The sequence below is a fragment of the Juglans microcarpa x Juglans regia genome, chromosome 7S (assembly GCF_004785595.1).
Source record: "Juglans microcarpa x Juglans regia isolate MS1-56 chromosome 7S, Jm3101_v1.0, whole genome shotgun sequence".
Classification (NCBI taxonomy): domain Eukaryota; kingdom Viridiplantae; phylum Streptophyta; class Magnoliopsida; order Fagales; family Juglandaceae; genus Juglans; species Juglans microcarpa x Juglans regia.
Window position 1 is genome coordinate 18,778,642 of NC_054607.1, and position 24,844 is coordinate 18,803,485.

The following is a 24,844-nucleotide window of genomic DNA, read 5'->3' on the forward strand; positions in this document are numbered from 1 at the left end:
CATAAAATGGCTAATATTACATAACGTTGACATTCATTGACTTAGATTGTGTTTGAGTAGTGAGATATTTTGAGATATTTTGTAAATAATAATTAAAAAAATAATGATAAAATATTAAATAGTAGTGAATAATAATAAAAATATATAAATAATAATAATAAAATAATAAATAGTAATAAGATATTTTCAAAATACCTGAAAATGTCTTGACACTAAAACTAATAAGTTATTGAATTTTATTATTTAGCTAAATAAATATTAAGGATAATACTAGCCATACCGCTCTCAACTTCTATTGAGAGCTACCGCTAGTCTGCTTCTTTATTTTTTTGTTTATTTTTGTTTTTTGTTTTTTTTACTTCTTGATTAAGGAAGTGTTTGTTTTAATGATGTTGTGAATTTTTTTAAAATATTTAAAAGTGTTAAAAAAATACATGTAAAAAAAAACTAAAAATAAACATACCAAAATAACAAGTGGGAACCAGCGGTGGTTGTAGTGCCGCCCTAAAAATTAAGGAAAATAATATTTTCACCAATAGTTTTTACAGTTCGTTGTTACTGCTAAAATTTTAATTTAATTTTATTCTTACTTGGTGATTAAGAAAATATTTTTTAATAATATTGTAAATTTTTTATTTTTTTTTAAAAAAAATTACAAGTATAAAAAAATACATATAAAAAATTAAAAAAAAATTATACCTAATAGCTCCAATGGGAGCTGGTGGACGTAGCACCGTCCAAATATTAGAGCCACAAAAGAAAATTAAAAAATAAATAAATGATTGGCACCGACTTGGAACTTTGAAAGTAGGACTGATTTGGTAATTTCATAAAAAAGCAGGGTCATATATTGTAATAACTCCAAAGTCTAAAGTGAATGTGTCAGTCAGTACAATTCCTTTATTCTCACCCTCACTCTCTCTGTCTGTGAGAGAAGCTGCTGCAACCACATGTTCAGCTTCAGTTTCACACACCTCAAGAAGAAGAAGAATGGAACAGAGAATTTGCAACTCTCCCTGCCTTTTGCTCTTCATTCTCTCTTGTTGTTTTCTTCTTATCTCTTTTCCAGCATCTGTCCAAGCTTACAAGAACTACACTGTGGGTGATTCTTTGGGTTGGTACGACACTCTTGAGAAACCCTCTGTCAATTACCAGAAATGGGCTGCCGGCAAGAGTTTCAGCCTCGGAGATTTCCTCAGTATGCTTTCTGTCTTTGTATTTGGAGTTTTGCTCTTTTTTGGGTTCCAGCTTTCTTTGCTTGTGTTTGCTCATTTACTGCATTTTCGGTGTTGGTTTCTCGTTTCAGTCATGCCAGAAACTTTGTTCATTTTAAGTCGATCTGTTGAATCTTTAACATTTTGGGCTAAGGAATAATCAAATGGTTCTTAATCATCTGAATTTTTCTGTAATTGTTGTGAGATTGAGACCATCTTGATTTTTCAAGTTCGTCTCTTTGATCCCATTTTGCAAGTTAATTATGCTGCTTTTTCTATGCTTTGACTGACAGAACTCCCCATCAAATGAAATGGAGTATTATGAAAAGCTAACAAATAATTATTCAATCATCTTATGACATAACTTATAATTAGGATCTAGATCTTTAGGGTCTTGAACGAGAGAGAAATGGACACAAAAATATGGATTTCATATCATTTATTAATTATTTAATATTGTCTGAGAAAGTTGTGGGATCATCATATATGCGTTTTTGTGGCTTTCTCTCTTTTACTTTAATTTCTAGAGCTTGTCTCATTTGTTATTGCAGACGAGATGAGTTGAAATAAAAGTTAAAAGTAGAATAAAATATTGTTAGAATATATTTTTTATATTTTTTTTGTTTTGGAATATGAGAAAGTTAAATTTTTAATTTTATTTTGTATGAAAATTTAGAAAAATTATAATGATTAGATAAAATGAGAATAATTACGAGAGAGTCTCTAGGATCATAACTTCTTCTAAATTCAATTATAAAATATAAAAATATGATAAATATTTTTTTTCATATAAAAATACGAGCACTAGCTCAAAAATATCTAACAGAACATCCGTATGCGATAATTGTTATAGTTTTCTAGAACATGTGTTGTTCCTTTTCCCACTACAAGTAACATAGAAGTCAGTGGAAAAGTGAAAGCCAAAGAAAAAGGAAGCATTAAGATAAGGACGTTTTATATATGCCATTGGTCTTTTCGCCACAGCTGCATCATCTTGCATACTCTTTTACAGTGATTGGCATTATATTCAGCTGCAGTGTACTACTGGCCATAGGCTTTTTCTATGTTTACTTTCTCTTCCTCCATTTTCAGATTTAAAAAAAAAAAAAAAAAAAATCTGCAAAGATGGAGTTTGCATATTAAATATATATGGGTTTGTCAGCAAACCCTTTGTTTTATTTCTTGTCTTTTGGTAGGTGATTGTCAGCAAACCCAATCAGACCTTTTAATGCAAAAAAAACTGCAATTATTTTATTATTGCTAGTTTTTCTCAGTGACCAAACACATGCAATGTTATTTATAATGGAAATGGCTTGCTTCCTATTTATTTTTCTTCCATCTCCTTCCCATTATGATCTCTGTCAAAAAAGATATCTACTCCAAAGTATCAGGCCAAGAATATTTAATTCCATAATGAAGATAGGTGTGACACTAAAGTCTAATGGACATTACTCTATTCTCATTTGATTCAACTTCATTTGAATGAACGTTTCCACACATTTAGGAATTTTACATTCTGTATGATAGATAGTTCATGCATGTTCGTTTTGTGAATGCAGTTTTCAACACGGACAATAATCATTCTGTTATCCAAACATATAACGTGACCACCTACAAACTTTGTGATTATGAGGATGCTCAAGAAGACGACACAATCCAATGGTCGGATGCGAATCCATCCTCCACCAGCCCACATCCGGTCTCGGTGGCAGTTCCACTTCTCAAAGAAGGGATGACATATTTCTTTTCTAGTGATTATGATGGCGAGCAATGCAATAATGGCCAGCATTTGATGATTAATGTGACTCATGGAAAAGGGTTGCCAAAGAGTTTGCAAAACCCTGCTGAAGAATCCCCGGGACCGATAAGTCAAAATGCCGGTGATGATGAATCAGCGCCGGATACGATTGTTCCTTCAAATTTCAATAACCCGAATGAAGAAAATGCTGATAGTGAACCATCTGGATCTGTTTCATTGTCAATGCATTGGAAGCTCAAAGACAGGACACTAAATGGGATTTTGGCTTTGTTAGTACTGTTTTCTTAGTTATCATAAGTTTGAGTTTCTTTCATTTTATTTAAATTTGTTTATTTGTTTGGCTTTAATTTTTATATCCTTACCTAGTGTTTGTATGATGGGGGATTTATTTTAATATTGTAGAGCAAATAAGTAAAAAAAAGATAGTATTATTATCAGCTTTTCTTCTGTTCTGGTTTGCAGGGTTGCCATTATGTACTAATTATCACTCTCGCCTTGTTAGAAATTCAGAAAGTGTTTTATCTCATCTCATCTCGTCATTATAATTTTTTTAAATTTTATAAAAAAATAATAAACAATTTAATTTTTTTCAAATTTTAAAATAATAATAATATTAAAAAATAATATTTTAACAATATTATTTTTAACTTTCATATTTTATCTAAAATTATTTTATCTCATCTCTTATCTGAATTTAAACTAGCTCACAGGATTTGATAGAAAAAGCAAAATGGGCAAATGATATGATATGAATATTGGGAAGTCAATGACAATGGATTTAAACGAGCACATGAATCCAAACTAACTCCAGCTCTGATAGAAAAAGGCAAAATGGGCAAATGCTATGAATATTGGGAAGTCAATGGCAATGGATTGAAAGGAGCACATGGATGAGTTGGTTGGGGGTTTCCAAAATTGAAATTATGCTTCTTTTTTTTTTTTTTTATTGTAGTGGTTGTGTTTTGTCAAGTAAATTAATTATATCTGTAATTTGGTAGGTAAAGTTATCAAATCACAAATGTTACTATCCCTACTCGAACTTCTCAAGTAAGTTGTGCAATTATTGCCATCATCACCGATATTCGTTCAAAAATGTATTCCTAAAAACCTTATTTTTATTGAACAAATCTCAACCTCCTTAAGTTTGGAGGAGGTTTGGATACGATAAAAATTATCTCAACTTATCTCATTTTATTTAATTATTATAATTTTTTAAAATTTTGAAACAAAATATAGTAAGCAATTTAATTTTTTACAAATTTTAAAATAAAAGTAATATTAAAAAATAATATTTTATTTAATTTTAATCTTAACTAATCTCATTTCAACTCTATAGATATTTTCAAAGAATGTTATTGTTGGAAGCGGTAATTTAATGAGATGATATGTTATAATAAGATGAAAATACTATAAGTTTATGTTAATGCATGAAAAATTGCTCAATAGATCGAAAGGGGAGAAAGAGTCATTCCTGACCCGCTGTGACAATTTGGGCCTCAATCAATATTGTTTGGTGCCCCGTGAGTGTCCGGTGCGGCTATATGGTATTGATACGTATATCTATGGCAGTGAATAAAAAATAAGTGCAAAAAAATAGAGAAAATAAGACATAAATTTACGTGGTTCGGCATGTTGTCTACGTTCACAAGGGTTTGAGGAGAAAAAATCTACTATAATATACTTGTTTACAGTCTCTTATAGCCTCACATTTCTCATTGTACAATAGGAGCTGGAGATGTACTTGATGGAGAAGATGTTCTCTTTGGAACTCTCCCTCTAAAGGTTCAAGAAGAAGCCCCATTTGAGTTGTCTGGCTATTTGCTTTTATCTAACCCTCTTTTCGCATGTGCCTCAATAGTATTTATGGATGTTTACTTTGCATGTTTGATTGTCTCTCTCTTTTCTATTTTTTCCTAACACCCACTGCCTCTTAACACCCTCACCCATTGTCCTTTGTTAGCTCCTCTCTCTCTCTCTCTTATTTTATCTCATAGTGGTGACTTGGTAGGCTGGGCTATTTTACCCCTCAGTCTATTTTCCAAAATTACCTAATAATTATCAATAGATTAAGATTGAACACTTAGATACTTCATTTTTAGTTTTTCAGGTTGGGCGCTAACCTCGTAAGTTGGTGAACTATTTTAATTGTTCGAATTAAGTGGATTGCGTGTCGGGTTGCTTAGGCCCATCACATTTAGGTCCGGTTTAGATGGCCAGATGGTCTGTACGGATGAGAGGGACATCCAAGATTCCAAAGGACCAAACAGCTAGTATCTAATCTTTATTTCATATCTATTTTATCTATAAATTTCCAAACTGATCTCAAACATTTCTAAAATTATAGTGTTTGAATATTGAAGTGAATTGAGCTGAGTTGAGTTGAGTTGAATTGAGATGATAAAATATTATTAGAATATTATTGTTTAATATTATTATTATTTTAGAATTTAAAAAAATTGAATTATTTATTATATTTTGTATTAGAATTTGAAAAAATTATAATAATGAGTTGAGATGAGTTAATGATCCAAATGAAGCAGCAGCTACAGTGAAAAGCACTGCCCAATTTGAGAAACCCGTCTGGCGTCTTCCTACTTTTTTTCCCCCATCTCATATGTAATTTCTCTTCTTCACCAAGCCTCTGCTGTCTTCACCGACTTCATCCAAGGGCAGAAGAACCTCAAATCTACGAGACAAATCTGCTTAATTCATATACTTATTTATTACAATAATCAAAATTATTGTAATTTATAGTTAGAATAAAAATGATGAGTTTCCTATATGTGAAAAAATAAATAGATAAAAATATATTTTTAAAAAAGAAATTATAAATTTCGGCCAACAACTTTCCAATATATTTTGGGGTTTAAATTATTTGGTAGAATAATAAAATCTTTTAGAAGAATATCTTTTAAAAAAGAGAGTGTTTTTGAAATTATAGAGTAATTTCGGCTAACAAATGCCCAATATATTTTAGAATTTAAATTTATTTATGATAGATTTTTTAATTAGTTATAAATATTAGTTTTTATTAATATATTCATAACTATTATTCAATCATTATCAAATTATTTTCAATAATTGGTGGGCCCACCCATTTATCAAATTCCAAAAAGTCAAACTATCTCATTTCATCTTATCTCATTATCTAAATATATATTTTTTTTACAAATTATCACATTTCATCCTAACTCAAAAAATCTTACTACTATTCAAAAAATCATATCTCATCTCTTTTAAACTGCATGTCCAAACCGGGCCTTCAAAATCCACTAAAATAATATTAAAAATATGAGACGACTAGAGTTCAGGTAAAAAATAGAGATATTGAAAAATGTAACCCAATTAAAAGAAAATTGATCTTCAAGATTTTTTGAGATAATCCACTTTTTGGACCTAGGCATGCATAGGAAGTGAGATAAGATGAGAATTTTATAAATAGTAATAAGATTGTTTATGAATAATAGTAAGATAGTTTGATTTATATTTTATACTTTTGGGAAAAGGGAGAAAAAATTGAATAAAAAATATTGTTAGAATATAATTTTTAATATTATTTTTATTTAAAATTTTGAAAAAATTGAATTATTTTTTATTTTTATTTTTAAGTTTAGGAAACTTGTAATGATTAGTTTAAAAAGGTGATAATAATTAATTTAAAAGTATTGTCTTTGAGTGATGTTTGAGACATAAAAAATATGAGATGATATAAGAATTTTGAAATGTAAATATGAGATTTACATAAAAATAAAATTAATTTTTTTAATAATGGATCCTACTCTTTTTCAATTTTTCAAATCGACTGCACGACGTTTGCACACTCCATGATTATATCTAGCATTACTCCTAATACTAAAGACTCAGGCCCACGGTCTAGTGACATTGTAACGCCCCGTCCCCTAGGGTCCGGAGAGTTAACTCGTGTCAACTAAAATCATCTCCAATAACACTTTTAAAATAAACCCAAGTCTCCATAACATAATAACCTACTTGTCTAATACAAATATTCATGTTCCTACATAAGGGCACATCAGAAGTGCCTTAATAATATATATAAACATTCCCACAAGGATTAGGAATATCCATTACTCAAAATACCAAAGCAACATGAAATATCAACACTACCCAAAGACTCTCCAAAAGCCCGTGTACCCTAAGGCACTTAGTCTTCTATGATCAACAAAATTTGCAAGTATTCCCTATTAATGACTTCCAGCTGTTGCATTAAAATTATCTGAAATATATTATGGAGATAAATAGGTGAGTTATCAACAACTTAGTAAGTAAGGAACATATACTAGTATACAAACATACGCATTTACAGAGTTTAGAATGCAAAATAAAATACTTTTTATTTTCAGAATGCAGAGTCAGAACATCTTATAAAAAACATCAGAGCGAAAGTTCAAAAATATTTTTATTCAAAATTTCTTTGGTACAACATAACTGAAACATCATATCAGAACATAATTCTATGTTTAACCCCCGTGGTAGGGTTGTGCAAATCCCGGTGGCCAATCGAGCAGAAATAGAATGTGAATTTTTTCCTTATCATTCTTAGAGCCCCAAGTGTGCATATAAGAAAGACCACGCAGAAAACCACTTTGTTTTCAAAGTGGGTGCACCAGAAACAAAAAGGTTGGTATCAACCCAAACAGAGGCCACAGTTTTACACCCGTGGTAAGGTCAGAACAGAAACAGAATGTCATGCCAGAGGTTTCAGAAATCACATCATATCATATCAGAGTAAAGAACATTTTCAGAACAAAACAGAATCAGATCACAAAAATATAATTTATACACAAAATTTCATATTCTCTCTCTTTTGCACAGTTCAGAAACAAAATGTCAAAATAAGCTCATGTCTACATCAGTCATGACAGAAAATATTTCCTTATTATACAGAATTTATGAGTAATGCATAACAAATAACTGAGGTTGTTTCCACAATTTCTTTTCATAACAAAACATGCATATTTTCCAAAATCAATCTCAGATCATTTTATTTTATGCAAAGTGTAGCATATGAGCCCCGCTTACCTGGACTTCTTAGTTTTTCGAAAAATATTTCCTAAAAAATGTCGAACAAAAATTAATCGTCACCTATAAAATAATCACGTAATTTTCGTAAATTTCTAGTCGAACACGTACTTCAATATTTAAGCCTAAAATGCTAAAATAACCTATTTTAATTTCTCAAAAACCTAAATTTTCAATCCCTAAAATATCATTACTTCCCAAATTCCTCAATATCCAACTCAATCTCTGACTAAAATATTAAATTCTAACTTATTTATTATTGAAAAATCCAACTATCAAATTTAAGACTAAATAGAATAATTATACCAAAATATTTTAAATTATAAAACAACAATTATTTAATAAACTAGATCATAATAAAATTACAACATTATCGTTTACTTTTGAAAGAAAATCTTACTTAATACCAATTTAAATTACTTAAAATATTTCTATAAACATAAATAAATTAGAGATTACTAACACATATTAAAAGTTTAAAACACGTTAACACAACTTGTAGCTCAAATGGTAATAATATAATTTCATTTAATTAAACAAATACATTACCCAAGCTTTAGTAGAATATTTGTTGGTTGAAAACAAAAATCATGTTACGTAAAAGTAAAACAACAGTTTGCGAGGCAGAGGCTCACCGAGAGGTTGAGAGCACGATGGGCGGCGAGCTGGGCAGTTGTGTCAGGACCTCATAAAAAACCGCCCTAAGACATGGTTCTAAGCATGCATGGGCTAGCCAAGGCCACCAAGAGCCACTGCCTTGGGCCCCCATGAGTTCCACACCAATATCATTTGTTTATTGATTTATTTTATTTTATTTTATTTTATTTATCAAGGGACCTATTAGAGTTTCTACTTTGTATTCTCTATAAATAGAACTCTTAGACATTTAGTTTACATCTTTTAAATCTTTTGGCAAATTCCCTAAGTGGGTAGACTATTGTTTTTGAGATCATCTTTTCGGTGCTAGCCACTTGGACTCTTTGGGGTGCAATACGGAAATCCCCTAAGAGAGGATCACACCTTGCAATTCGTGAATATGTGTGGTTCAATCTATCTTGTTCTTTTCATCTTTATGGTGCAATTCGTGTATCCCTAAGGATCCATTAATCTTATGAGTATTTTTCATTCCATCTCGTCTTCCATTTTCTATCCTTTGATCTTATTAGTTTATGTGCATTGTTCTTGTTGTGTTCTTGAGAATTACTTGTGTTGTTTGGCCACAATCCATTCCATTCATTCATTTGATCCTTGCCACTTACAAAAGTCGACCACTTGATTGTTTGCCCTAATCCACTTTCCATAAATTACCTTGCCTCCATCACCTCCATAAAACTCTAGCATATATCCTCCACTCACCATATTCGGCTACCCCATTACCTCTCTAAAACCCTAGGCGCCAACTCCAAGTCTCTAAAAGGTATTTATTCACTTTTAAGAGTCTTGCCTCCATCATCTTACTCATTGACCTAGCCGAACCTATCTTGCCTCCCATCTTCCCATCCTTGTCACTTACTAATTAGTTTCATCATCCACATAAGCCTTAGCCGTCCACTTGAAGACTCCATAAGGTAATTCTTTCCTTTTAGGAGTCTTGAGTTGCTCAAATTCAAATTCAAATCCCTTAATTTAAGGAATTGCAAATCTTCTTCAATTCCTTAAATCGCTCTTCCTCCAATCTCTCTAAGTCAACTATTAACTTGTCATCTTAATTCAAATTCAAATTTCACTCTTCCCTCAAAGATTCCCTCATTTTTACAAACTTTCTATATCCATTCCTAATCTAACCAAATCTAGCGAATCTTCAAAAGACCAAGTCAATCCCAATCCGTCCACCTTAGCCACCAAACCCTAACCTCACTCTTCCACCTCATTCCCAAGCCCTAGCATCATCCTAAATTCCAACCTTAAGCCAACTCTTCTAGATCTCGAAATCCACCCTAGCCATCTCACAAAACCCTAGCTTCACTTCACCATACCAACCCTAATCTCCATCCAAGTGGCCCAAACATCAAGGGCAACCCTCAAGCCATCCCCATTGTATCAAACACCCATAATCATCTTTTAGAACACTCTCATTCCATCATCTTGGCATCTCACTCAAGAACAAGTCTCTAGTCGCCCACATTGATTTGCTTTCCCTAAACACTTAGCCTACCCAAGATCATCTTCATCTTCATCATTCCATCACCCAAACACTATCCCTTTGTGGAAGGCCAAGCAAGTTGGCAATGTCACTCGGTCACCATTCACACCAAGGTGATCTTGTGGTCCTTAGTGTTAGGGACAAGACCGGGGTCCCTAACAGGTTGTCTACGGTGGTGGGGGCAGTGGGTACAACAGCAAAAAGAGCGGCTAAGAACTAGTAAGAGAGAGAGAGAGAGAGAGAGAGAGAGAGAACGGTGGGAGACAGAGCACGGAGACAGAGTTCGGCTTATCGAAGGGTGGTCAAGGCAGACCAGGGTGTACGACTGGCATCTTCTAGTTGTTCTTGCTTGAGGCTGAGTAGCTGGGTGACGGCGCTGGGGTTCACTATGGAGGAAGGCTGATTCTCTGTTTTTCGGTGGTGTTTTACGCGGAGAGGGTGGTGGCGCACGACTGGAGTGGTGGACTTTGAGTGGCTGAGGTTCCGTGCGTGGACTGAGTTCGAGGGAGTAGTGCCGCGTTGGCTTGGCTAAGGGGGTGGCGGGGCTGCTGAACGCCACCAAGGCTTGCGGTTTTACAAGGGCTGGGCAAAGGCTAGCGACGACGGAGAGAGGGAGAGCTGGAGCTTCCGTGTGTGGAGTTGCAGTGGTTGGGTTGAGGCTACTTGAAGGTGGTGAGGCAGTTGGAGTGGAGGTCTCAATTTGATATTCTGAGAAGAGGAGGACGAGCGGCACAATTCTAGGGTTGAGGATACTTAGCATATATATACGACATATATAGTAAAGAGATAAAAAAAAAAAAAAAAAAAAAAAAAAAAAAAAAAAAAAACCCCTAGAGAAAAAGGATGGAGGGACTACATGAAAATGGAAAAGGGACGTAAACCGTGCGACGGAGTCTGGAAATTGCTTCCACGGGCTGGGCTTTTAAGCTTAAAAAGAAAAAAATATAATTGGCCCACATTTTGGATCATGTATGGGATTATTGCATGGCCTTTTACCTTAAGCTTTGGGTCTCGACTCAACCTAAAAAAAAAAATACACTTATACCATAAATTTTCCGGATGAACATCCATTTGGTCCATTAAAATATTTTAAACTTAATTATCAAACCTATTGAAAAATTATATTCCACCAAAAATATCTTAGGCCCAAACTCTCTTTCAAAAATTTTACTCGTAATTCTAAATGATTTTTCATAACTATAAATCCCAAAATTTTGTAAAGCGGCTTGACTGGGCTCAGGTGTTACAGACATAACTCATAACACTTAAATGGAAATAACAGACTCTTGCTAAATTACTCTATCAGACCCACATAAACTGAGAAGCCCATGGGAGGAGCCCATGGCCCAGGACCCTCGCGTGTGACTCCAGACTTGTCTCCACTTCACTTGAACTATCACTTGCACTAGGCCTGTGCATAAGGGCCTTGGCTCGATCCGTCCGAGAGACCCGAATTTTCCAACCCGAAAAAACACGGGTTCATCGGGTTAAAAATTAATACCGGGTTTTATACAAACAACCCGGAATCGGTCGAAACCGAACACCCTGTCGAAGACTCGAAAACGAAAACATCATCTCAGACTCTTCTCTCCACTGCAACCCTAGTCACTGTCGCCGTTCTCCATCACCGTTCGCCATCACCGTCTTCTGTCATTGCAGAGGTGCTCTCTCTCTCTCTCTCTCTTCTCTTGAGGTATCTTGGGTAGGCCCGTGGGTCGAAGAGGGAGTGGTGGGGCTGGGGATGTGTTTGGGTTTGTTGCGGGATGAAGGGAGAGAACGTGGTGGGTATTTTTGCTGCTAGGCTATATTTGAGTTTTTGGAGATTCGTCAATGACGGTAACCAATGAGGGTAGATGAATCAACTATTATCTTCAATTAATGGGGGGGAAACTGGTGTTTGGGAATGAAGATATTCTTTGAGGTTAGATGAACCGATGATTATCATCAGTTATTGGGGGAAAAACTGATGTTTGGGTTTTATGATTATCATCGGCAACAGTCTTTTCTTCTGTCATACCTTGGGGATTCCTGGGAAGAACATTTGATGTGGGAAGCCTTGAGGATTTTAACTGATCCATTTGGTACAAGAGCAATCGATGGAAGAGCTTAGAAATTTGTTTTTCAATACCTTGCTTCATTGGTAGATTGTAATTGATTTCCATGGCATGTCTTTTCATGAATTCCTTGTATCTCTAAACTAGCATGCACAGGCGTTGCTCTTGTATATGTCCCGTATACTTGGGCTTTTTGCCTCCTTTTTTATCAATAAAATTTTGTTTACCAATCAAAAAAAAAAAAATTAATCTCTCTGTTTTTCTTTTGGTATTAGTAATGGTGCATAAATTCTGGAAATAAGGCCCTTGCTTGCCCATGTCTCTCTCTTTCCCTCAAGTGAAGAAAAAAAGAGTTAAAAAACCCAGGAAAAGTAAATAAATTGAGGCAAAAGAAGCCAAAAAACCAAGAGACCCAGAAGAGTTTAATGTCTTATTATCCAGGAAAAATCACAGATAACAGCCAAAAATCAACCATAAATATGAGGGATTTATATTAAAAACTTTGTTCAAGGCTTGCGTTTAGAAATGTTGGTGTTCTTTTGAAATGTTAATTAAGAATTTATAAGCAAGGGATCTTTTATTTCAGTTAGAGAGTGAAATATGACTGGTCTAAACTGTAACCCATCTTCAGCTCATTCCTTCCCCATCTCTATCACACACTTTCTTCTCCCTTTTCCATAAAATTAGTATTTTTTTTTTCAGTTAACATGATGAAATGTTATCAACAAATGAAGATTAGAAAAGTCCAGCAATTGCATTCAATATTTCTGTTTCGTTTTTTATTTATTTATGTATTTAAAGGATGGAATTATGCTGTTGGGTGTTTAAGTTATATCTCCAACATTAGATTTGGAGCGATCTTCTATCAGATCTTTTGTCTGCTATCATGGTTTTGCATTTCTTTAAAAACTTTTTGAATAGGATTTTAATATCTCAGCAAACACCCAGTCAGAAGTTTGTATAGAATGGCAGCCCTATTCTGCTTTGGCTCCAATGAAGGGGCACTTAAATTATTGTAAAGGGATATCCTTCTCTTACTAGGTTTTTGGAGTCTGCTTGTGTTGGGTGATTGATAACTTCTAAAGTGCCAATTGCGAAGGCATCTTTATTTTATATTTTCTTTCACCTACCTATCTGGTAAACAAGGGTAATAGTAATGTTATTTTCACGTGTTTGAGCAACATGATGTTGGATTCTCATTTGTTTAGTTATTGAGATCCTCATTCTTATTTAGAATATTGGTAAAATATGGCCCCTTTGCCTTGGCCCAGTCATCATAGGTCATAAACGGTATGAAATAAACTTAGCCAAAAAGGTTCAATTAATGGTGGACCTGGTGTGTAAAAACTCTTTGGAGGAGAGCTGAATGGTAGCATGTTTTTCTAGCCTTAGGTTATTGAATTTTATGACTCTTTTGCTCTTTCTACCTAGGTGCTTCTAAAAACTCTCAGCAAGCAGGCAGCTTTCGGAAATCTTGAGTTCTCAGTCGACACAGCTTTGGAACTACATAATTCCTTCTCATTTCTCACCAACACTCCCACGCCACCACATGCTCAGTTCTTAGGTAGACACATATACACAATTCTGGCTTCCTAGTGTTTTGGGCTTTACAAGTCCTTTTTAACTCTTTGATTGTTGAGTTTCTTTGCAGTCAGACTTTTTAACCACAGAAAATAACGTAAATGTATAAGAAGAAGAGAGAAGCTGATAGAGGAGGGCCCTCAAGAGGCGGGACCGACACCATGGACGAAGAGATGGACTTCAAGAAGATCATGAAGGACATTGAGCTTTTCAGTAATTTTATTACACTTTTAATTACTTCTTTTCGTTACTTTAGTCTCAAAATTTCATGTCTTGATTTCCCCCCTTTTAATATCCTACATCTATTTTATGTCATTATTTTTTCTTTATCTTTAGCTTAATACCATGTAAAATTATTACTTGCTTAAGATCACAAAGTGGGTTAATTTTCTTCTTCTCTTTTGATAAATGGGTTTATTTTCTTTATTTACTTACTTGTTTGAGCATGGCTTTTGAATAATGGGTCAAGGCCATTGGGAGGTGTGTATCTATGAATTGTATCCCATAGGTTTTGCTCTCTTTGAACCTCTTTCGACAAATTATTATCTGAAATCGATAATAGTTAATAACTAAGTGAAACATAGACATGATGATAATGGCAAAGAGTACTTTAACATATTTAGATTAGTTTGGTAATTCGGCTATTGTTGGAAAATTTGGGCATTGGAAATATGGGATTCGCAATGTCCTAAGTTTTGCAGTGGAGATATCAGATTCCAAGAAACTCTGACATTATTGAAAATCATGAATAGTAGATTATGCCGAATGGTGAATTTATCATTGCTCAGTTTATCATTTTTTTTTAGATTTTTGAAGAGGCAATTTTTCTTTACTTGTGAAATACATGAAGCTGATATCATGGAGTTAGTAGATGTTCGTGTGGAACATTTATATGATCACTAGCATTGGATTCGAAACAATAGGGTTCTTAGAATCCTCCGTTTAGTACAATTTAAAGAAATGTGAAATTACTGAATTAAGTACGTCATATGCATCATATGAACTTGTCATAAAAAGTGTTGGCCTTACTTTGTGTGAAATTTCTGTCAAATAGGCTTGCTGATGAGGCTTCTTTGTGTGATATTGAATTGTTCAGTCCATCTGAAACGAACTAGAAACTGCCTTGGCGCATAGACTTGCTTTAGAAAACTTTTTGTTAATCTAATGTTTTGCATCATTGTATGCATCTGTTAAACAGACTTTTTTTTATTAGAACAATTTTATTAATAAAAGAAGAGCATAGGCATTGTCATGGTATATACGGAGTATACTATGAATATGCCTATTAAGAGAGGGGGAAGAGGTAAAATAGCTCCTAGGGAATACAAAAGTGGGCTGTCACCCAGTGGTAAAGAGTAATAAAAAATAATGCCTTGAGTTCTTCCATTTTCTTTGACATGTCTTCGAAGTTTCACTCATTTCTTTTATGTATATGTTAAACTGATTAATATGTAGCCAAATTTAATAATTACTTGCAAGTACCATGTACAGAAATATATTCTGTTCTGAACCATTTAATGTCAAATGTTTAGGCAAGACCCAAGTACACAGGTTGTATACAAAGAGAACACCTAGTTACAAACTAGGAGCTAGAAATGGATTCTTTTTTTTTTATAGGTAATCAAAGATAATATATTCATAGAAATAGGCGAAGCCCAGGTACACAGGAAGTATACATGAAAACATGCCTAGCCAATAGAAAGAATAAGATCATGGACATTACGTCCGTTACAAACTATAGCCCCAGCCCATAGAAACAATGTCTTAAAAAAGGAAACTTTAAGCTCGTCCCTTGTTCTCTCTTGATCATCAAAACATCTAGCATTTCTCTCTCTCCAAATGCACCGATACATGCATATTGGTACCAATCTCCAAATTGCCGCTACCTGAGAATCTCCATGTAGTCCTGTCCAGCTTGCGAGAAAATCCACCAATCTCCAAGGCATAACCCAAGACAATCCGACTCTTGAGAAGAAATCATCCCATATAGCCTTAGCCACCTCGCAGTGTAAAAGCAGATGATCAACCGTCTCCCCATGCTTCTTACACATACAACACCAATCTAGGACAATGATCCGTCGTTTCCTCAGATTATCTATATTGAGAATCTTGTTCAAAGACGCAGTCCAGACAAAGAAAGCTGTTTTTGAAGGAGCTTTCGTCTTCCATATGCTCTTCCACGGGAACATGAACAAACCGGAGTTCGTGAGCTTTTGATATAAAGAACTAACCGAGAAGATACCTTTCTTAGTATGATTCCAATGCAACTTGTCTCCCGAGCCCCCTAGAATACTTGCAGAATATAAAGCCGCAAAGAACTCCATAATAGACTCTAACTCCCAATCATGGGCTGTCCTAATCAGGTCAATATTCCATTGAGGGGTACCATTTACTAAAGAATGAAGATCGGCAATCGAAGCCTCCTTTACTCTTGCAAGTGCGAAGATGGCAGGGAAGGTATCTCGTAGACAATGATTACCACACCATATATCATACCAAAAGCGAACACGCGAACCATTGCCTACAACAAAATGTTCATGTTCTCGAAAGGTCCCCCAAAGGCTCCTAATGTATTTCCACAAACCCACTCCATAAGTGCCTCGTACCTCATTCGAGCACCATCCTCCCCAAGCTTCCCCAAACTGAGAGTCTATAACCGACCTCCAAAAGGCCTCCCTTTCATTTTGGTACCTCCACAACCACTTATCCAAAAGAGCTTGATTGAATTTCAGCAAGTGGCGAATCTCCAAACCTCCCCTAGATATTGGGGTACAAGCTGTAGACCAATTAACCAGGTGGAATTTGAACTCTTCCCCCAATCCACTCCATAAGAAATCCCTTTGGAGCTTCTCAATGCGGTTAGCCCCCTTTGTGGGAAGCGGGAACAAAGACAAGAAATAGGTGGGTAAGTTCGAAAGAGTGCTTTTAATCAAATTCAACCTACCACCTTTTGACAAGTAAAGCCTCTTCCAAGCAGCCAATCTGCGCTCTACCCTTTTGACTACATTCCAAATCCTTTCAGATTTAAAAGAAGCACCCAATAGTAAGCCAAGATACTTCATAGGAAGCGAAGATATCTTGCATCCCAAAGTAGTAGCAAAAATCTCCACATCGGAGGTGGCCCCACTGGCACTATTTCCGACTTAGCTAGGTTAATACTCAGCCTTGACACGACAGCAAAACAAAGAAGTAGCGCCCTCAAGTCTTGGTCTTGACCGATGTGTGCACCACAAAAAATAAGCATGTCGTCAGCAAATAATAGGTGAGAAATGTTAAGATCGCCATTCCCAACTGAAAAACCATGGAGTAGCCCACCATCCACCAGCTCCTCAATCATCTTGCTGAGAGCTTCCATGACAAATAAGAAAAGTAGAGGAGAGAGCGGCTCTCCAGTGGGTTTCTAGAAATGGATTCAAGAAAATCATAGAAATTAGCCTCATTGAGCACAATAACAGCAGCCCACAAGAAAATGATGGACAAAGAATTGTATACCTCTTGTGTACTTGGCTACTCCTATTTACTTGATTCAATAAAGTTTTATCATTAGCTTCAGGGGTTTGTAAGTATTGGTTTTTAAGAGATTTTTGGGAGGAAGTAAAGGAGCTTGCAAGTGCTCTTAAGGTTTGCTTTTGGCATATTTTTAGAGAAGCAAATATGGTGGCGGACTTCTTGGCAAAAGAGGGGACTAAAGGTAGAATATCAGATTTTAGACAAGAGGTGATGCAAGATCCTCTTCGGGGTTTAGTCCATATGGATAAATTGGGTATTCCTTATATTCGACATTGATGTAATTTTTTTATTTGTGTTGGAAGTTGTAAGTATGGTTGTTCCTCCACCTTAATGAGGTTTGCTTAATAATAAGAGGCCTGACCTCGCCTATTCATTATAAAAAAAATAAAAAATAAAAAATAAAAAAATAATAATAATAAAAAAAGAAAAAGCTCCTACCATTCCTTCCATCCAGCCAAATGCACCACATGAGACTTAAAGGAATTATACTCGACACTGCAGCATTTTGGTGGTCACTGGTTACCCTGAATGTGGCAAAGTGAAGGTGGCACTGATGTGTTGTTGGACTTTAGTGTTAGATAGTTAAGCAACACTCCATGCATTGCGGGACCACTTTTTTTTGCTTTGTAAGCGAAGTATTGGTATAAAAACCTGGTAAAAGTTTCTCCTTGGTTCATATAGTATTCAGCTTAATTTTAAGCTCTCTGTTGGGGCTATTTGTTTCTCGACTGTAACTTTTTTTTTCCTTTTCATGGGTCTCATATGTTTGTGATATAATTTTTGGTAATGGCATTTTGCAGGCTCCTCACATATGACTTGGAAAGAGAGAAAGGAAATTGAGAACAGGAAGATAGTTGCATTGGGTGGAAAGGTAAATACGTCCTTTCCATTAAAAACTTTTAGCTCTATTCTGTTTGCTACAAGGAAGCAGTCAGGTGGTGTACACTGGTAGAATATTTTCGCATATTGTAGTAATTTAAAACTTCCTAAATCTGTGCTTACCCTTGAAACAGCCTCCTAAGAAGCATAGACTACCCTTAGTGTAGCACGACCCATGATGAAGAAACAAAAGGAAAGAGAAGAGAAAATGCTACAAGAGGTTATCAATTTCTTTCATTGTCTTCACCTTTTTATACCATTTCTTCACATAAATAGGAATAGTTTTTATACTTTTACTGACTAATGTAGCTTGCAGCGTTTAATTCTTGCACAATTTGGGGGCAAGCATGGTGGCAGTGCTAAAGGATTTGTGGGGAGACGCAAGCCTGAGGACAGAGTTTTGAAAGCAAGTGAAGGTATTTTTAGAAACGGTATACTTGATGTAAAACATTTGCTACGACCGACCCCATCTAGAGACAATGATTCTGAAACTCATATGGTGGCTAAAAGAAAAAAGAAGGGAGGTGGAAAGAAGAATCAAGGTAAAAAGAAGGGCGGTGGTAAGAAGCGCCACTAAATGCATTGCAATATGGGAAATCTTGACAATGGAAACAAAATTAGTTGTCTGTCTACCTCGGATATCCTCATCATTCTTGGGGATCAACCTTTGCTGTTAATAGCATTATTGTCCTCCATCGTTGCCAACAGAGACTTTTAGATTGAGCCTTGTTTTTTGGTTTTGAGCATTTTCAGTTTTCAAACAATTTGAATCACATAAGAATCGGTGTAGGAATTATCCATTTCTATATTGGTAGCCCTGTCACGTTTGGACAAACTCACATTTTACTACCTGATACGAATATATTTCTGATCGAGGCTCCATTGTCTAGTGATCGTTTATGGGAGGGAACTATAGTAAAGCTGTTGACAGATGAAGTTCTCGTACCCACTTGCATCTTGATTCATTTGAATGCAAGGGAATTTGTTCAGATTTTCTCGAAATCAAGAGCCATCCATGATTCTATACAATATAATACATAGACCCACAATCGGAACTCCTAAAACATTGATATAATGGGGTTGGCTTTAATTTGGACTTCAATTTTCTTTTGTTTAGATGATACTTGTAGAAATAATAGGTAGGAGTATTTTCATGGGATGGCAGAGAATTAGGCTTCGTTTGGATAGTAAAAATGTTTTATCTCATCATTACAATTTTCTCAAATTTTGATACAAAATATAATAAATAATTTAATTTTTTCAAATCTTAAAATAATAATAATATTAAAAATAATATTCTAACAATATTTTATTCAACTTTTAACTTTCATTTCAACTTATCTCATCTCAATCCAAACAGTACCTTAGTAGCTTTTACTACTGAGTAATGCTACATACAGTCGTGGAGTGCACAAGTGTTATGTAGTTGCTTTGAAAAAGAATGAGATTCACTATTAAAAAACTAATTTTTTTTTTTATGTGGATCTCATATTTATTTATTTTTTTCAAATTGATTATGCGGCGCTTGTACATTCATGACTGCAACTATCATTTCTCTTTACTTTCAACTTCTCTCGCATGTCCAATCATGATAGTGTGACTTTGTTTATTACTAATTGGCACACGAGTCGAGAGTTAGGTGGGCGAGGAAATGAAGAGTTGCCACCGCTAGGAAAGCCATGACCACGAGGACCACAAGATGACCATGACCATGGTGAGAAAAGGAATTTGGTGTATGAGAGTTTGGGCTGGTTGTGTTGTTGGCAGTAAGAGAAGTGGGTGAGAGAAGAGCGTTGTTCTAATGTGAAATACGAGACTCATGGTTCAATTAAGAGGTAACTGTAAATTTGAGAGGTGGACAAGGGATTAGGCCTAGTGGAAAGTGAGGTCACGACAGACTCATAATCGGAACCTAGACCTGCCAACAAATAGATAATGAGCTCAGAAGTGGGTAGTGGATGGCCAGCAGCGCTGAGAGTGGCAATCAGAGTGGTGACCTTGTGAAAATATTCAGTTATGGTAGCTGAACCCTTTTTCAAGGTGGCGAGTTGGAGCTTAGTTTGCATAACACGGGCAAAAGATTGGGCAGCAAATAGATTTCCCAAAGTGTCCCAAATCGCATAAGAGGTTGCGCAAGAGAGCACTTGTGCCAATATTGTATCAAACAAGGAAGCATTAATTGTTGCTACTATGAGTTGGTCTTGTAATACCCACTTCATGTATTCAGGATTTTCAGCATTGTTAACCATGGGAGGCGGCATAGGAATGGTGCCGTCCACATAGCCGAGAAGTTGATGGCCTCTAAGGAAGGGCACGATTTGCGCCTTCCATAAGAGATAATTCTCCAAGGTAAGTTTAATAGTAATGAAATGAGATGTGGAACTAATGATGGTTGGGTTTTTTGTGTTGACCATTGTAGTAGAAGGGATGTTGGTCCTAGTGGCTCTATGATACCATATAAAATTCCTTGCATAGTATGTGCTTGATAAAAGAACTACGAAAAATAGAGAGTGAAAATCCTCAAGAACAAAACTGTTCTTCTTCTGTATTTTTATATTTTGAAGCTTTACAATGGTGTATATTTATACACTTGTGATTTATGAAAGAGAGATAATACAAAAATTCCTATACATGAACCAATGGTGGTCAGCCACATCAACATTCAGTTATAACAAACTATTCTCTGCTATAGGTGTAGTGCTGCGTGATATTCTCGAATCTTCTTTCTTTGTAGTGTTGCCGTCTAGCAGTGTTGAGGATTTAAGTCTAGAGGAATTATTTGTCTCAATCGGGAGTATATCATATCTATCATCGTTTCTAAATCTGAACCCTATGCAAATAGAAGTTCTAGAAAAAAAAAATTTACATAAAAAAAAAAAAGTTCCAGAAAATCTCAATCTGTCCAATAATTAATTTATGATGCACAATTGGCATACCACTCTAATATGCTCATGCATGTGTTTGAGGAAAAAAATAAACAGGCAATTTTGAGCTTTCAAGAATGTGGTGTGCAACCTTTCAGACCTAGATACAAATAAGAGAAGAGCTTAGCCAAGATTAATCATTCCCTCAGCTAAAGAAACACAGAATTTGAAAAAAAAAAGCTACTTAATTTATAGAGAAATTATATTTGCAACTATAGAGTGCGTAAGTACTATACAATCCTTTTAGAAAAAGTGAGTAAATATGGTGTAAGGGGTTTTTTCCCCTTTTAGTGGGCCTGCACATGAGCAACTAAGAGAATAAGAAAAGAAGGCCTAGTCCAGAACAAATAGGCCCTCGACCTGGCCCGTAGATAGACTCATCTGGACATAACCCCTGTATGAGAGCAAACTGCTGGGGATGAGACTCGTCGTCCTGGAGATCTCACGAACAGCGTCTAGCCCTTGAGCACCTGCCCATATGAACGAGCAGGAAGCAAGGGGAACCTTCGATCCTCTGACAATGTGACATTGACAGACCACCAAAGACACCACCAGAGTAATTATTATAATTTTTTCAAATTTTCACACAAAATATAATAAACAATACAAATTTTCAAATCACAAAACAAAAATAATTATATTATAATAATATTTTATTCAACTTTCAACAAAACATCTCATCTCATCTTAATTGTGTAACCAAACGAGGCAGACAAATCGAGGAACCATGCTGCATAAATGATATCACTACCTGAGCAACACGCCACATTAATGACACCACTACCTGAGTAACACGCCACATTAATGATGTCATTGCAGAGGCACGCCGCATTAAAGGACCCTGACAAAGGAATAGTAGTGAGGATGTAGGTCCCACGGGGGCAGGCACGATCTGCCCTCAAACTCTCAGTATAAATAGCGGCTCTCAGGTATGAGAAAAGCTCTCTAGACTCTCTCATTATTTATAAACTTCCAAAATATTCTACTGATTTTGGCATTGGAGACTCCTCGGTCCCAAAACCGTCCTCTTCCAACTTTTTTCTTCTTCGTTTCGTAGGCTTAACTTTGAAGACCGGAGTTGCTAGAACCTCTCCCAAAGGTATATGAAACACGACGTTAATATACAGAGCCAACATGAAAAAAATTTATTTTTTAATAATAGACCTTACTCTTTTTCAAAACGATTACGCAGTACTTGCACTCTCCGCGACTGTATGTAACATTGCTCTAATTTATATACCCGAATGGGGTCAAGATCTCTTGTCAGGTTGCCTAAAAGGAATGCCACGTTTAAGGGGGAAAAAAAGAACAGCTCTGCTAGATACAACTGGCTTGCGGAACTGTAGTGCAACCGGTTGTTTATTTCATTTATTAGATTAAGAAAAAAAGGGACCCACCACTGCTCCATTGCTGGAAGAAACCTTTAGAAAATTTCAAAATTCTTTTGGTGCAACTCCATTGATACAGCTCCTCTCAAGTTATTTTATCTTTGGCTCCTCAGCTTCTACTACTAACCACTACTCCAACCATCGCTTCCCTGCTTGCCTCTAGCTTTTAGCAACAAAATTTCTTCAATGATGGTATCAAAGACATGCACCCAATCATTTCCAAAACTCGGTGCCATTTGAAGGCTTGCAAATAGTGGGTAATAGTGAAGCTCATCAAATTGCCATGAAAGAAGTGAAAGTAGAAACAGCCAACAAAGGCTGAATTGGAATGGTTCTTGCCAGAACCAAATGGAGCAAATCAGCCTATTGGATCCTTCGCTTTACTAGAATGCAACAAATATTGGTGGTTGGAATGATCCGGGAAACATCGGGTCTTTCGTCACTTATCTGATCTAACCAAAAATCATTTTCCATTTGTCTCCTCTATTTATAGTCATCTTATCTAGGTCATTTCTGGTTACTTAGGTTTCTGTTGATTACTCTTGTTTTTTAGTGAATTTTATGGTTGCAGTGGGGCGGGGTTTCAAAAGCACAGTCTAAAAAAATAAAAATAAAATAAAAAAAGAGCAAGATATTTCATTGAAGCAAAGTTGAGAGGAGCTTGATTAGAGTGATTATGTCAGAAGCAAAAGATCAACTTGTTAGTTTTATTATCAAGGTTGAGTCGACTCACTAATTGCGCTGAGAGGAACCTTGGATCCTGAACTTCATCTCATCGACTTGGGTATAATCATCATCGTCACAATCACCTATGCAGTACTATCAAGGGTTTTATTGTTGGTTTCGTGTGGTAGATTCGAGTGGGGAAGGTGGAAGACGAATGAGGAAATGGGGATTTTGTGGGAGCTCTGGAAGACGAAGGAGAAAAGGGTATTTCAGTGGGAAGAAAGACTACGAAGATAAAACGGAGGGAATTTTAGAAAAGATGAAAATGACGTCGTTTTAATTTCCACGTGGGACACAGTTTCCCCACGGTTTCCCTGGCCAGTTGAGTATAAAGTTTTTCAAAAGTGATTCTATTTACAGTCTTGAGTAAGAGACTATGTGTGCAGTCCCATTAAATGTGGGTAAAAGAGGAAAAAAAATATTTTAAAAAAGATATTATTGTAATTTAAAATTTTTTTAAAACTGAACTTGCAAAAGCAATCTCCATTTAGAGATTGTATATAGACTAACTCTTTTCCAAAAAGAAAAGGAAGGGGTGTTGGACCCATTGGGGCTCACTTGTCTAAGAACCTACAATGCTACACGATTAGTGCAAGATTCATAGTAACAGCAGTCCAAAAATATAGATGACATTTGGTGAAAAAATGTTATCTATTTGGTTAAAAATTGAATGAATGAAATTTATTTATTTACCAAAATCGATTATATTTACATCTATTCGTTTGCTTAACAAGGCACATCCAAAAAAAAAATTATATTGGATGTAAGTAAAACTCAAAATAAAACCCCAAGAGTTTCATTTTTTTGCACTATTCTATGCTCAATGAAGGGATTTTTCATTTCATTTGGCAAATCTCAACGTTCCAAACGTAACATTTGTATGGTTGATAGAGCAAGCATATATCAATGACTGCCATAACAATGATATTTTAAATTTTTTAAAAAATAATTAAAAAAAATTTAAAAATTTTAAAAAAATGTGGTAAATAGAGGTTGAGAGGTTCTGAAGCATTGCTCAGAGCATTAGCAATGGCCTAAGTGAGCCCACATTGGGCTAGCTATCTTAAAATTAAAATAATAATAAAATATTATATATTTTAATGATATTTTACAAAAAAAAAATCTTTAAATATTTTACAAATATACTCTATATATTAATTAATAATTTAATTTTTACTTAAAATTATTATTTCCCAAGGCTTAAAATTATAATTTAATTTAATAAGCCATATCCTAGACTTATTATTGTTATTATTATCATTCATTAGTCTCATTGATGAAAATTATCATTCGTTAGTCTAATGATGGCTACAAATTAAAGAATCAAAATATTTGCTTTCTTTCTATCCCCACCCCTCCATAGTACATCTTTCCTTTTCTTGACCTCTGTCTATGCGACAACATGGTTACCCTTTCACTTATCAACCCCAACGAATAAAAGAGAAAATGCAAACCCCTATGATATAATAGATTACAAAAATTTTTTTCCTCAACTCCTTTTGATCTTCTAATTTCATACTTGCAAAGAAATTCGTGTTTTTATAGGTCTATACAAGCCATATCTCATAAGGAAGTATTCTAATGGTATCAACATGGCATGAGGCTACTCCTCTGTTCCTCGTTTGA

General features: G+C 35.1%; 1 protein-coding gene and 1 pseudogene across 1 annotated transcript; both read left to right on the forward strand.

The window, feature by feature from the left end:
• Positions 1 to 873: 873 nt before the first annotated feature.
• LOC121241553 (cucumber peeling cupredoxin-like) lies at positions 874 to 3,413 on the forward strand. The gene is made up of 2 exons (XM_041139375.1): positions 874 to 1,198; positions 2,774 to 3,413. Exons 1-2 carry the CDS (start codon positions 991 to 993, stop codon positions 3,259 to 3,261), a joined length of 696 nt encoding a protein of 231 aa, XP_040995309.1. The 5' UTR covers positions 874 to 990; the 3' UTR covers positions 3,262 to 3,413.
• A 9,707-nt stretch (positions 3,414 to 13,120) lies between these two features.
• Positions 13,121 to 19,069, forward strand: LOC121240333 (annotated as a pseudogene).
• Positions 19,070 to 24,844: the final 5,775 nt, after the last annotated feature.